The 17007-nt window shown below is 40.9% G+C and overlaps 1 protein-coding gene across 3 annotated transcripts; it reads left to right on the top strand.

The window, feature by feature from the left end:
* Positions 1 to 1826: 1826 nt before the first annotated feature.
* On the top strand, positions 1827 to 14944 carry ercc6l (excision repair cross-complementation group 6-like). Of its 3 annotated transcripts, none has more exons than XM_055942597.1 (3): positions 1827 to 1983; positions 5034 to 5075; positions 10933 to 14944. In XM_055942597.1, exons 1-3 carry the CDS (start codon positions 1934 to 1936, stop codon positions 14714 to 14716), a joined length of 3876 nt encoding a protein of 1291 aa, XP_055798572.1. In that variant the 5' UTR covers positions 1827 to 1933; the 3' UTR covers positions 14717 to 14944. The 3 variants fall into 3 exon arrangements, with proteins under 3 accessions (XP_055798572.1, XP_055798573.1, XP_055798574.1); XM_055942598.1 differs by lacking the exon at positions 1827 to 1983 and adding an exon at positions 4011 to 4352; XM_055942599.1 differs by lacking the exons at positions 1827 to 1983; positions 5034 to 5075 and adding an exon at positions 6569 to 6723.
* Positions 14945 to 17007: the final 2063 nt, after the last annotated feature.

The raw sequence follows: 17007 nt of genomic DNA, 5'->3' as shown, positions 1-17007 counted from the left end.
ATTCTACAGTATATTATAAGGAATATAACTCATTTTAATTCTATGAAGAATACCACTCGTTTTTGAAAGTGCATTCATGACAGTCAATTTTCATCAGAAAATATATGATTATTATAGAAGCAGATCTGCGAACACAGCAGGCAGGTAAAGCATAGCGGCGAGGGGCAATCTGTGACCTTACCTGTAGCTCTTAGACTCTTGTAACTCTCTGCTGAACTGCTACCTTTGTACATAAGATGTTGGCGATGCAATGACAAATGCTCAGTAATATCAATGTACTGGAGTGATAATATATCCCCCAAAAAGTAATTTTCCTTTGCAATAGTAAAGTTTAGACTCACCGACCTTAATAGTCTTCTTCCCTCTTCTCTGGTGAGTGACATGAGAGAGGTGAGAACATTCTTCTCTGTCTAAATTAGGAAATTATGGTAGTGTATTGAGAAAGAGGGTGTGTGCGTGAGAGAGAGAGAGAGAGAGAGAGAGAGAGAGAGAGAGAGAGAGAGAGAGAGAGAGAGAGAGAGAGAGAGAGAGAAATCAATGTCATACCATAACAATAAATAATAGCGTCATCTTGCTGTCAGTTGGGATAGCTGGCCAGATGTTCGAATATGACTACGATAATGCCTTTGGCTGCTAGACAATGAAAGAAAGTTGAAAGAAAATCAATAGAACAGGAGAAAGCGTATGAGTAAGTCTTTATAAAAAAAATCATTGCTTCTATGGTGAGATTTTTGCTATAGGCTACCTTCAAGTAAGGAAAGACATGCCTCATAAAATGAAGTAAAACGTCCAGGTTTAAAATAATTAAGGAATATAAAAAATACAGCTATGTTAATGGTAGGCCTAACCATCTTCTGGTAAATGGAAAGGCTTTCCCAAACATCTTCTCTATGAAATGCTAACTACAGTAGCTACAAAGCAGCCTAGCTACCTGTCAGTATGATATCATAATTATTTGCATCAATCCAGTAGCCATTTATTTTTCAAACTCCTGTACTTTACTTTACTATTTATATTTTTGACTATTTTTACTTCACTATATTCCTAAAGAAAATAATGTACTTTTTACTCGATACATTTTCCCTGACACCTAAAAGTACTTGTTACATGTTGAATGTAAAATGGTCCAATTCACTCGCTTATCAAGAGGTCAACCCTGGTCATCCCTACTACCTCTGATCTGGTGGACTCACTAAGTGCTTAGTGAGTATTTCACAGGGTGGTAAAGTGCACAGTGATGAGTTTGATGCTGCTTTCCAATAAATATCTAGGGTCTTATTCTCATGACATGATGATCAATTCCTGACTGCCGTTTGACAAATAAAAATATTATCGCTCTTATCCATAATAATCTGATCATGTAGACTAGCCCACCAGCATTGCCATACCAGCACTGTATCTGTGAATTGTTGGCTAGTGCTCACATGCCAAGACCAGAGTAGGCACCACTGCTATTTAATGCAACAGTTTTTGTGACAAAACAATCAGTAGAGTTGAAAATGCTATGGAAACACGTTGAACTTTAGATTTGTATTTGGTGAATGAAAATTTAAGCGAACATTTTAAAGTTGCGTGCACTACGTCATCAGGCACTGGTTTTTATTTGGTGGAAACACCACTAATGGGAATATTTGCATATTTTCTATATGCAGCTTCTAGAATATTCGCATGAAAATGTTTCGCCAACTGGATCGAAACCTACCTTTTGACTGTGATTTTTCATAGAGAAATTCCTTTACCTTGGCTGGTTCCTCCCACTTAAAATATTTTCCACTTGATAATACACCGCGCATGTGCAAAATCGATTCAAAATGCGATTCGTTTGAAATATGTGGCGGGGAGGTTCGTTGGCGTTACGCAGTCAAAGCGAAGCACAGGCGAGTCCCAATGCAACACAAATGAAATAATCCAAACAAAACGAACTGGCAATACAATGGACAACTCAAAACACCTAATTGCGAAGATGTCGGAGAAATTGGAGAAGTAAGTTTCTAAAGAAAAAAGCCTGCTGAATGCTAACTATTGCACGTTTAGCATCCCGTCCAATACAATGTTAGCTAGCTAGAGAAGTTCACCCTCGCTAGAAATGATGTTGCTAACTTGTTAGCTACTGTAGTTGTTACTAGATAACTTATTTTTTTGTTAGCTACTGTAGTTGTTACTAGATAACTTATTTTTTTGTTAGTTACTGTAGTTGTTACTAGGTAATTAACCTTTTTGGTTTAACTTAAGTATTGAATAATTCAGTACGGCTAAATGGTTTGTAACGTAAATTTGAGCTGTTTAGCTAGCTAAATACGTTAGCCAGGGAGGAAGAGGCGAAGTCAGTAGCTAACAACGTTAGCTATAGATAAATCAACTTTCTTACACTATAGCCACATTCAGTCAAATATCCAGATAGTACTGTAAAGCTGACCAACCCACATATTTGCCAGCATGGCCGACCCACTTGTTTACAGCTGCACTAGGGTCAGACAGGCTTCCTGTGTAGCTTAACTAAATCACTGCTAACCCGGCATGGCTCAGAAAACATGCATCAATCCAGGGATGAGAAATGTGTTGTACTCCGAATTTTCCTATTTATCCCAACTGTGTCACTGGCAAGATTGAACGACTGCTAGTTTATTCTCGAAAACTGACCTCATTGTCCTCATTCTAGGTAGAAGCCACAGCAGCCGTTTTGGCTCCTTTGTTGTTCAACACCAGGTGCCATTCCTTAATGCAGGGGTGTCAAGCTCAAATACCCAGTGGGCCAAAATGTAAAACCTGAACAAAGTCGCGGGCCAACATTGAACAAATGAACCTTTTAATATAGACCCAAACAAGTTTTGCTTTAACATTTAATATGGAACAAGCATCGCTTATTGCCATACAATATATAATTTAATAGTGGAGACATGCAAAATCGAATTTCAAATGAAAAAACACATCAATGGCATTAATTTATTAAATAAATACAATTGTAATAAAAATCGTATGCCTCTTTTCTATTTGGAGCCTTCTGATTTACATACCAAAATAAACTTTTTCCACTGGCTAATAATTTTACAAATAAAATGATAATAAATCAATCAACCATTCAAGCCCATGCCTTGTAGCAAGTAAAAGTGCACAAAGAAAACGTTAATTATTGCACACTGATCTAATCTGATGTGCCCAAGCCAGATACCTGGCATCTCTTCTTGGATGCTAGTTCATCAATGTCTGGGCTCAGGCTCTGAGCTGAAGAAATCCTCAGTATCGAGCGAAGGTGTTCGTCAGTCAGACGTCTCCTGTGAGTTGTTTTGGTCATCTTCATCGAGGAGAAAAGTTGCTCGCATAGATAAGTGCTGCCGAACATGTAGAGCAGCTTGGGTGCGGAGCTGAGGCATTGTGTCAGGGATGAACCGTGGAAACTGTGCGGCGCCCACAGCATCATACTTTGACTTCAGCGTGTCGTTGCACTGGAGTTCAATCAGCTCCATTTGGGTGTTGGTTGGTGCATTTTCCACATCAACTGCGAAGGGATTACTAAGCAGTTCAAACCTACATTTCTTGACATCGAAGTCGGCAAATCGCCGGCTAAACTCAGCGGCGAGAACACTGAGTTTTTCAGCAAACTGTGCGCATGGGAACACGGCGGTAGAGATTCATCATGCACTTTTTCACCAACTCTCCCTCATTAAAGGGCCGGGCTGATTTTGCGATCTCTGCTGCCACTATATAACTAGCCTTTACAGCAGGCTCACTTTGATGTGGCTTTTTTGAACATATTCTGTTGTGAAACCAAACTTCTTTTCATCTCCTCTACTTTCTGGCTCCTTTGAGTCATGTCCAGGTCCTTGTATTTGTCATGGTGTTTCGTTTCATAGTGTCGTCTAATGTTGTACTCCTTACTTACAGCCACGTTGACTCCACAAACAAGACAAACAGGTTTGTCTTTTACATATGTAAACAGATATTCTGCCTCCCACTTGTCCAGAAAGCTCCTGTTTTCTGCCTTTCTTTTCGCAATTTTTGGGAAGGGGTAGCGCGCTAACAGTTGTAGCGTCTATGTTGCTATGACTACTGTCACAGAGGAGAGGGCGTTTCTGGGTCCTGTCCTGATTGGCGCGCGAAAACAACAGCAGAGCATTATGGGATTCGTAGTATTAGCGGTGAATGCGCTGTATAATACCGGCGAGCCAGCTCTAGTAGTAATCTGGTATTGTCTCGCGGGCCAGAGTTTGACACCCATGCCTTAATGGCTACTGCTAGCTAGCATGAGGACGAAAACTATAGTTTACAACAAAAAAGTAATTAAATCTTCTCGGTGTAACAGTTGGGATAATGGCACAATTCGAGTACAACACATGTCTTATTCCTGGATTGAGGTACGTTTTCCAGACTGTCTTTATCTACAAAGAAAGCCTGTAGAAACCTAGTGCAGTTTTAAGCAAGCAGGGCAGGTTTGCTGGCTAAATCCATAATATTAAGGTGTTGGGATGTAATGTTTCAGCGACGTGCATCGGTCCCCGATTCAAACGTTTGAGATACTGCATCTGTCCGCGTACCCCAAACCGAACCAAATGTAGCACACATTGGTCAGAAAATACATTCAAACGTTACGAATCTCCGATTCACTAACCGAGGTAAAGACAGTTTCAAGTTTTGACAAGATATTCGCGATTTCAAACCTCAATAGCTTCCAAACCACTTGAGCCACAGACTCCAAATAAGTGTCATGATGTTGGAAAAATTTCGCATACCATTGCACAGGTCTTATTTTCACGATTTGGACATGAATTTGCTTTCCAAAGCTAATTAAAATGTGGCAATGTGAGCGGAATTTTGTATTCCTAGTTGAATTAGTTAGGGAGCGTAAACAAAGTAAATCTTTCTGAAATCAATGTTAGTGCATCGAATCACCTCGATTCATTCTCAAATAAAACCACATCGCACTAAAACGTATTGTTCCTGTATCGGGGCCCATGTATCTAGATAGGTATCCAGTCGTCTTGAAAGGGAAAGATGCACATCCCTACTAAGGTGCTAATATTATGCTTATTTTATAGGTCATTGTCAATGGACACCGAGGAGATGGAGACCTACCAGAGGTATGTGGGAGGAAGATTATCATTTTAATGTCTTCAGAACACAATTCTGAAGAATTTACACAAATATTGCTGTTGTAGCTCTTATTGCGGGACTTTGTGTGTGGGAAAATCACCTCACTAGTCAGCCTATTATATGTATTGAACATTCATATTGCACTGTACACACAGCCTTACCTTTGGATTGTGGATCTATGAAATGGGGTATCACTGTCTCCTCAGTTACACCCGCAGAACACAATTCTGAAAAGCTAAATAATGTTAGCCTAGTAGTAGTGCTTTATTTTGGGACTATGACTGTGGAAAATCACCTCTAATCAGTCTATTAATTTATATGTATTGAACATTCATATTGCACAGTACAGCATTACCTATGGATTGTGGATCCATGACATTGAGTCAGTCTACTCAATGACACCCACAGAACACAATTCTGAAGAGTTTACACGTATTAGTGTCGTAGCTCTTACTTTTCCTATGGGAAATCACCTCTCTAGTGAGCCTTTTATACGCATTGAATGAATGTTCCATATGGTATAATGTGTATAAGTATGCCCCTTTGCAATTATGGAGTCCTCCAATATGTCCACAGTGAGAATTCAATAAAAAAAATACAGTTTAGACTATACATTGAATTTACTGTAAAACGGATGCCCCGCTTCACATTTCTGAAAATAGTAAAACAATTATTTATTTCATATGAATCGATTCTTTTTGACAAACCTAATGATTCACTTTGTTCAATCGTGGTGAATCAAATCATGGGAATCAAAATAATAATTTCTGAATTGAAAACAGTAAAAGAAAAAAAAAAGTTGGATTGTGTCATAGCAAAACTTATTTTGTAGATATTTTTAGTTGATTGGGACATTCAGTTTATTGGGCACTGCAACTAAATATATGCTAATAGTCAGCCTAAAGTAAGACAAATATAGGGCCCTATAAAATCTGTGATGCAGAAACTCATGCTGAAACAGTAATTTCTAAAGGTTGTCCACCAAAAACTTCCCAATTAAATGTTGACTGCAAAATAGGCCTACCTGGCAGAATGATGTCTATCAATTGGGTACGCATTTGTTTAGCAAACAATGCCATTGCATGTGCAGTACAGAGACACTGCTAGTAACGCAATGGTCTCTTGCTAGGTGCACAGTTGAATTAAAGGGAACTACACCCTCAATAATTTTCAGAAATATTTTTCCCATTCCTCAACTGGTCTTCTGATGTGGTTAAATCTTATTGTGTACTTAGAACATCTACTTTTGTTATTGTTAATGAAATTAAGAGTGAATCTGAAAAATGCCAAACCTGGTAAAATCAAGCTGAATTTGGGTGATAATCTATTGGGTTTTATAGGGCCCTATAATTGACTAAAATAGAATATGCACATTTCCTGAAGAAAATGTGTGCTTGCTTCACCTGTCAAAGCCTTTGTATGGTAGTTTGCTTTGCCTCTTCTTTGTCTCTTGACGGATTTTTAAGGAAGTTCCTTTCCATTGGCAGGTTGTTGTTCTTTCCATTTGACAATACACAGCGCATGTTCAAAATCGAAACGTGATTTGTTTGAAATATGTGGCGTAGAGAACTGTTACGCATTCAAAGCACAGGCGAACAGGAAATGCTGAGTCCCAATGCAACATCCAGGCAACACGTAAGTGAAATAATGTACACAAAATTAAACGGCAAGACGGACATCTCAAACTACAGCTGTCTATTTCTCAGAAAACTGTCATTTTCGTGCTATGTAGCAGAAGCCACAGCAGCCATTTTGACTGAAACTGCCTTTCCAATCAGCTCCTTTGTTGCTCAACACAACATGTTAGCATGAGGACGAAAATGGCAGTTTACTTAACAAGCGGTCGTTAAATCTTCTCGGTGTAACAGTTGGGATAATGGGACCATTCTGAGCCGCCGTTACTATTCCCACCAAGTATGTCAACCCTATTGATGCGATGTGGATGGTGTTTGCCTTTCACATCAGTGACTTGGGTTCTATTCCCTTCCCTGCCCTGCGTTCGCTTGAATACCAAAAGGCAAACATTTGTTGGTGAGGTCTCTAGATGTTGTACTAAGGTTTAGTATTATTACAAAGGGTACAACTTAATTTATTATGCTATAATTAGTATTTCTGCTTGCCCCACATCTCAAAAAATGAATTTTATTTTACTAGGCAAGTCAGTTAAGAACAAATGATTATTTACAATGACGGCCAAACTTGGACGGCGCTGGACCAATTGTGCACCGCCCTAGGGGACTCCCATTCACGGCCGGATGTAATACATCCTGGATTTATGCCTCTTGCACTGAGATGCAGTGCCTTAGACCGCTGCACCACTCAGGAGCCCTTAAATTGGTTACAGTTAATACATTTTGCATGTCTTTCTTGTAAAATTTGTGCATTAATTATGTAACGACATTCTGACCTTGTTTAGCATTTTCTAGTGAGCCCAATTGTGGCATGATTCCATTATTTGTATCTGTTTGCATCAGTTTCGGTGGCAGACTTATTTTGAAGGCAAACCGCTAATTCCACTATTTTTACTAATCACTAATGTTTTTCACATCGGGGTTCTTCATACCACCTCAGTGGTGAAGATTTTGAAGTTAACTATGCCCAGGGTAGGGGCAGCAAGTCAGGTACAGACAGAAAAAGCATTGTTAAAGGCCCAGTGCAGTCATGTGCGTTTCCTGTGTTTTATATATATTTCCTGAGGTTGGAATAATACTGTGAAAAATGTGATAATGCAATTTTAGTGTAATGGACCATCTGACATTTCTGCCTGTTGTGGTGGGATGGAGTTCTGGTCTGCCTGATGATATCACCTGGTGGTAAATTAGTTAACAGACCAATAAGAAAGAGTTCTAAACCTCTGCCAATAGAGGCTAGGTTTCAGTTTTCCCCTCCTCACTCAAACCAAACCCAGACAGTCCTAGCAGAATTTATTTGATATTGAGATAAAAATGGCTGTATTGGACATTTTTTAAGCAACAAAGATAGTGGTCCTCTGTAGCTCAGTTGGAAGAGCATGGCGCTTGCAAGACCAGGATGGGTTTGATTCCTGGGACCACCCATGGGTAAAATGTATGCACGCATGACTAAGTTGCTTTGGATGAAGGCATCTGCTAAATGGCTTATTATGGTTATACACTACCGTTCAGAAGTTTGGGGTCACTTAGAAATGTCCTTGTTTTTGAAAGAAAAGCAACAACAACAAAAAAGTTAATTTTAAAATAACATCAAATTGATCAGAAATGCAGTGTAGACATTGTGAATGTTGAAAATGACTATTGTAGCTGGAAACGGCTTTTTATTTTATTTTTATGAAATATCTACATAGGCGTACAGAGGCCCATTATCAGCAACCATCACTCCTGTGTTCCAATGGTGCGTGGCTTTTTCTTTGCAACTCTGCCTAGAAGGCCAGCATCCCAGAGTCACCTCTTCACTGTTGACATTGAGACTGGTGTTTTGCGGGTACTCTTTAATGAGGCTGTCAGTTGAGGACCTGTTTCTCAAACTAGACACTCTAATGTACTTGTCCTCTTGCTCAGTTGTGCACCGGGGCCTCCCACTCCTCTTTCTATTCTGGTTAGAGCCCGTTTGCACTGTTCTGTGAAGGGACTAGTACACAGCATTGTATGAGATCTTCAGTTTCTTGCATGGAATAGCCTTCATTCCTCAGAACAAGAATAGACTGATGAGTTCCAGAAGAAAGATCTTTGTTTCTAGCCATTTTGAGCCTGTAATCAAACACACAAAAATGCTGACGCTCCAGATACTCAACTAGTCTAAAGAGGGCCAGTTTTATTGCTTCTTTAAAATCAGCACAACAGTTTTCAGCTGTGCTAACATAATTGCAAAAGGGGTTTCTAATGATCAATTAGCCTTTTAAAATTATAAACTTGGATTAGCTAACACAACTTGCCATTGGAACACAGGCCCATTTATCAGCAACCATCACTCCTATGTAGATATTCCATTAAAAATCTCCAGTTTCCAGCTACAATAGTAATTTACAACATTAACAAGGTCTACCCTGCACTGATCAATTTGATGTAATTTTAATGGACTAAAAATGTGCTGCTTTCAAAAACAAGGACATTTCTAAGTGACCCCAAACTTTTGAAAGGTAGTGTTCCGTCTTTCGGATGGGACGTTAAACGGATGTCTTGGCTCTCTGTGGTCACTAAAGATCCCATGGCACTTATCGTAAGAGTAGGGGTGTTAACCCCGGTGTCCTGGCTAAATTCCCAATCTGGCCCACATACAATCATGGCCACCTAATCATCCCCAGCTTCCAATTGGCTCATTTATCCCCCCTCTTTAACTATTCCCCAGGTCGTTGATGTAAATCAGAATGTGTTCAGTCAACTTACCTGATATATATATATATATAGGGGAGGAGAGACAATACAGTATGAGGCTTTGTAGAGGAATGTAGAATTTTTGGGGGGAATGCAATTGACATTTGAGTCAATTAGCAGGTGCTCTTAACCCCAATTGCTCCTTTAAGTTGCTATGGATAAGTGCCTTGCTCAAGGTTTTGCTGCAGTGCTCCAGACAATTTTTTCTTCTTCCATTGCTAGGTAAGTCAACTGAAAAATATGGCTTTCATCTAGCATAATCCAGGGAATGCATGATTGATATTTTGTTTGTCAACCTGTCAAAATAGTATCCAGAATGGTCAGAGTGCTTTTTGTGCATATAAGGCTTAGGGCTATGCTACATAATTAACCACCTGAGGAAGTGGGAACTTTTGCAAACTTTAAATATGAACCATGTAATTAATTCATCTCTAATGTCCTACAAAACCTTTCCAGCGCTAGGCCTGAGTTACTAGATATAGTCACTGTAAATGTCCTGCAAAACAAGCCTACTCAGATTGTAAGGTGGTGCCATTTTCTTAATGTTGAGAAATAAATAATATAGTCACCGAAGGCATATATGTACCTCTAACAAAAACAACCGTAGTTGTATCTCTCCCTCTCTGTGCGCGCAGCACCTCGCTCACACAGCAGTGGAACAGGGACCGGCTTGGGCTGCATGATAAGGGCAAAAATATATAGAGATTTTTATTTGGGATATAGATCAATACACTTGGGTGAACTGTTGGAATCATTGAAATGGAATGATTTATATTAAGGAGCTAGGTGGAATGCAGCATTGTTCTGGTTTGGAACAATCTTTTGACTGCATTTGACCTAACCGCATGCAAATTTATAATGAATCTAATAGCAAGGAGAAGGAACTGTGCTGCTTGATTGACAGGGGGCAGGGCTTGGTGTGTGTGTGGGAAGCAGCCGCAAGAGGAGAGGGCTGACATGCGGAGTAAACTATACTGTCACACATGGCTTGGTGGTGTTTCAAAATATTGCATGGAATTTGAATCTCTTGCTATGTAGATATTACATGTCAATATTGCGATTTCAACGTAGTTCTAATTCAGCCTTATACAGGCAGATCATTTCATAGCAGGAATCAATATAATGCACAAGGCTACTGGTGACCAAATAATGTTTTTTGAGCAAACAAACCTGCAATAACTTTCTATAGCATAATCAACGAAAATTACAGATCAAAACAATTTTGCTTGTGTAAGAGGAAGGCAATGTTGGTAATTTACGGTATATCCTTCCGGCTCTAGGCTGAGAAGTGGAAACTGGTCTTAATGACGAGATGGAAATGTCTGCACTGCAGACATTTTGTCATACATTCTTTCATACCAAGATTTTAACTGCTGCGGAGCAATGCTTTTTGTGCTGTTTTTCAACAGCGGTATCATACACGAAATACTATTATGATATAGATTACTGACTTGTCTAATTCAACACATTTACAAGTGTTTTCTTTCTTTTAAAGGTACATCAAGGATGGAAAAGATGCTGCCAGACAAGGAAATATGACAAAATCATTGGAATTGTTCAAGCTGGCCCATGACATCCACCCTGGTGATAAACTTTGGAGCAGGATAAAGAAACTTCAGGAGGCTATAAAAGAGATGGCACAGCAAGGCTCAGAGAGTGAGGATGAAGATTTTGTCAATGTCAACAACAGTGGTCTAATGCTTTTCAAAGAAATATATGACAAACTGTATGATCATCAGCAAGAGGGGGTTGCTTTTTTGTATGGTCTCCACAGAGATGGTCGTCAAGGAGGAATCCTAGCTGATGACATGGGCTTAGGGAAGACAATTCAGGTCATATCGTTTCTCTCTGGTATGTATGATGCTGACTTGGTAAAGCATACCCTGCTCATCATGCCAACCTCACTCATCAAGAACTGGACCAAGGAATTTGCCAAATGGACTCCTGGAATGAGAGTCAAAGAGTTTCATGGCACAAGCAAAGTGGAACGCAACAGGAACTTGGAGAAGATTCAAAGAAGAGGTGGTGTCATCATCACTACATACCAAATGCTGATCACTAACTGGGAACTTCTCTCGTCTTACAATGGTAGAGAATTCAAATGGGATTATGTAATCCTAGATGAGGCACACAAGATCAAAACCTCCTCAACCAAGACAGCCAAAAGTGCACATGCGATTCCTGCCAGGAATCGTGTACTTCTTACAGGCACCCCTGTACAGAATAACCTGAGAGAAATGTGGGCTCTTTTTGATTTTGCTTGTCAAGGGGCACTTCTTGGTACTTCTAAAACCTTCAAAACAGAGTATGAAAGTCCCATCACCCGTGCAAGAGAGAAGGATGCCACCCCAGGTGAGAAAGCCCTGGGGCTCAAGATGTCGGAGAACCTCATGGCCATCATAAATCCATACTTCCTAAGGAGGACAAAGGCAGAAGTACAGAGAAAAACACAAAACCGTGTGATAGCCTGTGAAAAGGACCTTGAAAACGAAGTCCCAAGTAGTAGTCGTGGTGGTGGTGGTGGTGGTGCAGAAATGCCAAACCTCACCAGGAAGAATGACCTAATCATTTGGACATACTTGAGCTCAGTTCAGGAGGAAATCTACAATCAGTTCTTATCCCTAGAGAACATCAAGGAGCTGCTCATGACCACCAGGTCACCGTTGGCTGAACTGAATATCCTGAAGAAATTGTGTGACCACCCAAGACTTCTCTCCGCCAGGGCTGTCGCTCAGTTAGGCCTAGAAGAAGGAACAAGTGCAAACTATCATGATGATGAAAATGAATCTGCTGCACACAGAATCGACAACATATCTGATAAAACACTAATATCAGAATCTGGAAAGATGATGTTTCTCATTTCACTTTTGGAAAGGCTTAAGGAAGAAGGCCATCGCACACTTGTTTTCTCTCAGTCAAGGAAGATGTTGGACATTCTTGAACGGGTTCTAGTGAACAAGCGTTTCAAGATTGTGAGACTTGATGGCACAGTAACACACCTCACAGAAAGAGAGCGGCGCATCCAAATGTTCCAGACCAACAAGCAATACTCAGTCTTTCTCCTAACCACCCAAGTGGGAGGAGTTGGCATTACATTGACAGCAGCAAACCGAGTAGTTATTTTTGACCCCAGCTGGAATCCAGCCACTGATGCCCAGGCCGTTGACCGGGCCTACCGCATTGGACAAACGGAGAACGTTGTCATCTACAGACTGATCACTTGTGGCACAGTGGAGGAGAAGATCTACAGACGGCAGGTCTTCAAAGACTCCTTGATCAGACAGACCACCGGGGACAAGAAAAATCCATTCCGGTACTTCAGCAAACAAGACCTGAAAGAACTCTTCACGCTACAAGACACTCGATCCTCATCAACACAGCTGCAGCTGCAGTCATTGCACTCGAGACAAAGACTCACAGATCCAAAATTGGATGAACACATCGCCCAACTTCACTCCATGGAGATGTTTGGAATATCTGATCATGACCTCATGTTCTCACATGAAGTAGAAAACAACGAAGATGACCCTGAGGATCAGGAAGCTCACAAGTACATAGAGAACAGGGTGCAGAAAGCTCAGGAGCTGATGAAGGTGGAGTCTGAGTTGCAACAGCAGCTTGCTGAGCGCATCGAGTCGAACACTGAGCCGGCACATCTGCGGAAACCACCTCAACACAATACAATTGGGTCAACTGAGAAGAAGCCAAAGTATGAAAAGCCCAGCCCCTCCTATCCTAGCCATAACCACAACTTCAACTCCCCTGTGTTGGTGGATCTTACCCATTCTGGGTCTAGTGACGAGGAAGATATCCACAATCTGAGTAACAAATTCATTGATCTAGCTGTAGATGAAAGCATTGAGATTATAGGGCACACTGTGACACTTGCGACTGAGGAACAGTTCATAAAGAGCAACCATCTTTCTCCCATAGACAAGTCTCTTGAGGTGTTGTTGGATGGTGAGCCAATTTACACTTCCGCTCAAGAGATTTTGGATGTGTCATCAGAAGCAAAGGATGATATTGTTGCCGTAGGATATGTTATCTCTGAAGTTGAACAAGACAACCAGCCAAATGGCAATGGTTCCCCACAATGGCAGAACTTGTCACTTCACCAAGACTTGACAATGGACCAGAAGATCTCACCTGTCAAATCCCAGAAGAATCAAAGACTTTCTATGCTACTACAGATGTCCAACAAGAGCCTAGAAAGTCATGCAGAAACATCCTCCAAAGTTGATGAACTTGAGTCTTTTGAAGGAAATTTCAATCTACAGTTAGAGGACAGCGCTAGTGATATGTTTCCAGAGGAGGAATCCGAGTCCATCGTGGGAAATTCAGGTTTCCAGCTAGAGATGGATGTCAGCTTAAATGCAGATGACAAGCCTTCTGTGACTGGAGCTGTTGAACAGAATGGAGCAGATGTTCATGTCAATTCCCCTGTTTCTGAAGCAGATGACACTGTAGATAACTCATTCATTACTTCTTTCAAGAAAAAGAAAAAAGTTTTAATTTACAATAGTGAGGAGGATGACATTGATGAAGATGAGAGGCCTCATTTGATGAACAGGAAATTGGATGAAGAATTCCATGGTATTGGGTCCTCCACACCAAAATCTGTTAAATCTGGATCCATTTCCTTTAAAACCAGGAAAAGCTTTGGAGTGAACACATCTGTGGCCTCAAGACGTTCCTTTGTGGATTCCGTGATTGAGCATGTAGAGGACCTTGATGAGGATATGAAAGCTGAGGTTTTACAGGTGCACACTGATGCAAGTGAGGAAAGTGAGGTGACTGGATCTTGTGAGGCAAGTGAGGTGACTGGATTTCATGAGTCTCTCATGGAAGAGGAACCCACAGGGGAAACCTTAAACACTGAGAACGAAGAGGAAAGTGAGGAAGGTGGAAGTGAGCCAATGCATGTTGAAGAATCTGAAATGGGAGAGGAGGAAGAAAGTTCTTTAGAGGAATCTACCGGTGATCATGAACTTGTTTCTAGTGAAAGAATGGACCAATGTGCCAGTGGAAAAGATTACACATTACAGACTGTGGAATATGTCAACAACAACAGGGATTCCTCAGCTATGACTGAAGAAAAGATGTATGAAAACTATGTGGAAAATGGAAAACAATCTTTCTCTGAGGGGAAACTTGATGATGCCTTGAACTTCCTTTTGAAAGCAATTGACATTAAAAGTGGTGATCCTGAAATTCAGTTAATGACAATTAAATTGTACCGTCGGCTCGGTGAGAGAGGAAAAAAAGTGAAATATTTCTGAAGTGTTAACTCATTGCTGTCATCTACATGTACACACAATGTATCACTCACTGATAGGGGTGTCTTTTTGAAGGTTTGTTTTGGAAAACTATGTTGAAACACATGGTTAAAATATTAGGCTAGTTAGAAATGTTTTTTTGATCAATTATTTTCTTAATTGTATTTTTGCATGCTTTTGTAATGTGTATATAATTCATAAATGCAAGTAAAAACTAATGTAAAAGTCTCATTTGTTTTGAAGTTTCATTGTGTAGTTGCACTGTGGAGGTTTCAATCACTACTCAGCCCATTAAATAGTCAATGGAAAATGGCATTGCATTTAGTGCTTGCTATTTTGGTTTGATGTGTATGTTTTGTGAAGCTAAATACTCTTATTACTTGAGCTCTTATCTGAGCCAAATATTGTATAATGATGACCATATCACACCATCAAACAGCATGTTCGGTTTCCAATAAATTGAGCAATATCATTTTATTTATATATTATAGTACCAGTCAAAAGTTTGGACACCTACTCATTCCAGGTGTGTGCAAAGCTGTCAAGGCAAAGGGTGGCTACTTTGAAGCTACTAAAATATATTTTGATTTGTTTAACACTTTTGGTTACTATATGATTTCACATGTTATTTCATATTTTTGATGTCTTCACAATGTAAAAAATAGTACAAATTAACAGACCCTTGAATGAGTAGGTGTGTCCAAACTTTTGACTGGTATTGTCAACTGTGGGACCTTATATAAACAGGTGTGTGCCTTTCCAAATCATGCCCAATCAATTGAGTTTACCACAAGTGGACTCCCAAGTTGTAGAAACATTACAAGGCTGATTAATGGGAAAGGGATGCACCTGAGCTCAATAGCAAACCTCAATAGTTATTTGTAGAAATGTCTATTAACCTGCTTTTGCTTTGTCATTATGGGGTATTATGTGTAGATTCAGGATAATTTATTTAATACATTTTAAAATAAGGCTAACATAAAATAATGTGGATGAAGTCAAGGGGTCTGACTACTTTCCGAATGTATTGTGTGTAGAGCAGTAATTTTTTTATATATATATTTTTTTTTACCCCCAGTTGTGCTCCCCGTGGGTCTCTCGGTCGCGGCCGGCTGCGACAGAGCCTGGACTCGAACCCAGAATCCCTAGTGGGACAGCTTAGACCACTGCGCCACTCGGGAGGCCAGCATTAGTTTATATACACTGCTCAAAAAAATAAAGGGAACACTTAAACAACACAATGTAACTCCAAGTCAATCACACTTCTGTGAAATCAAACTGTCCACTTAGGAAGCAACACTGATTGACAATAAATTTCACATGCTGTTGTGCAAATGGAATAGACAAAAGGTGGAAATTATAGGCAATTAGCAAAACACCCCCAAAAAAGGAGTGATTCTGCAGGTGGTGATCACAGACCACTTCTCAGTTCCTATGCTTCCTGGCTGATGTTTTGGTCACTTTTGAATGCTGGCGGTGCTCTCACTCTAGTGGTAGCATGAGACGGAGTCTACAACCCACACAAGTGGCTCAGGTAGTGCAGTTCATCCAGGATGGCACATCAATGCGAGCTGTGGCAAAAAGGTTTGCTGTGTCTGTCAGCGTAGTGTCCAGAGCATGGAGGCGCTACCAGGAGACAGGCCAGTACATCAGGAGACGTGGAGGAGGGCAACAACCCAGCAGCAGGACCGCTACCTCCGCCTTTGTGCAAGGAGGTGCACTGCCAGCGCCCTGCAAAATGACCTCCAGCAGGCCACAAATGTGCATGTCTCTGCTCAAACGGTCAGAAACAGACTCCATGAGGGCCCGACGTCCACAGGTGGGGGTTGAGCTTACAGCCCAACACCGTGCAGGACGTTTGGCATTTGCCAGAGAACACCAAGATTGGCAAATTCGCCACTGGCGCCCTGTGCTCTTCACAGATGAAAGCAGGTTCACACTGAGCACATGTGACAGACGTGACAGAGTCTGGAGACGCCGTGGAGAACGTTCTGCTGCCTGCAACATCCTCCAGCATGACCGGTTTGGCGATGGGTCAGTCATGGTGTGGGGTGGAATTTCTTTGTGGGGCCGCACAGCCCTCCATGTGCTCGCCAGAGGTAGCCTGACTGCCATTAGGTACCGAGATGAGATCCTCAGACCCCTTGTGAGACCATATGCTGACACATGCACATTTGTGGCCTGCTGGAGGTCATTTTGCAGGGCTCTGGCAGTGCACCTCCTTGCACAAAGGCAGAGGTAGCGGTCCTGCTGCTGGGTTGTTGCCCTCCTACGGCCTCCTCCACGTCTCCTGA

This window comes from Salvelinus fontinalis, chromosome 13 (genome assembly GCF_029448725.1).
Source record: "Salvelinus fontinalis isolate EN_2023a chromosome 13, ASM2944872v1, whole genome shotgun sequence".
Taxonomy (NCBI): Eukaryota; Metazoa; Chordata; class Actinopteri; order Salmoniformes; family Salmonidae; genus Salvelinus; species Salvelinus fontinalis.
The sequence above is the reverse complement of the archived record's forward strand: the minus strand, read 5'-3'. Positions and strand labels throughout refer to the sequence as shown.

What these genes read in the sequence shown, in the direction of transcription:
- ercc6l (XM_055942597.1), top strand. Translation starts at nt 1,934, where the DNA reads ATGGACAACTCAAAACACCTAATTGCGAAGATGTCGGAGAAATTGGAG. An exon ending in ATGTCGGAGAAATTGGAGAA is followed by an intron (nt 1,984 to 5,033) that starts GTAAGTTTCTAA and finishes CTTATTTTATAG; the next exon opens with GTCATTGTCAATGGACACCG. An exon ending in GAGATGGAGACCTACCAGAG is followed by an intron (nt 5,076 to 10,932) that starts GTATGTGGGAGG and finishes TTTCTTTTAAAG; the next exon opens with GTACATCAAGGATGGAAAAG.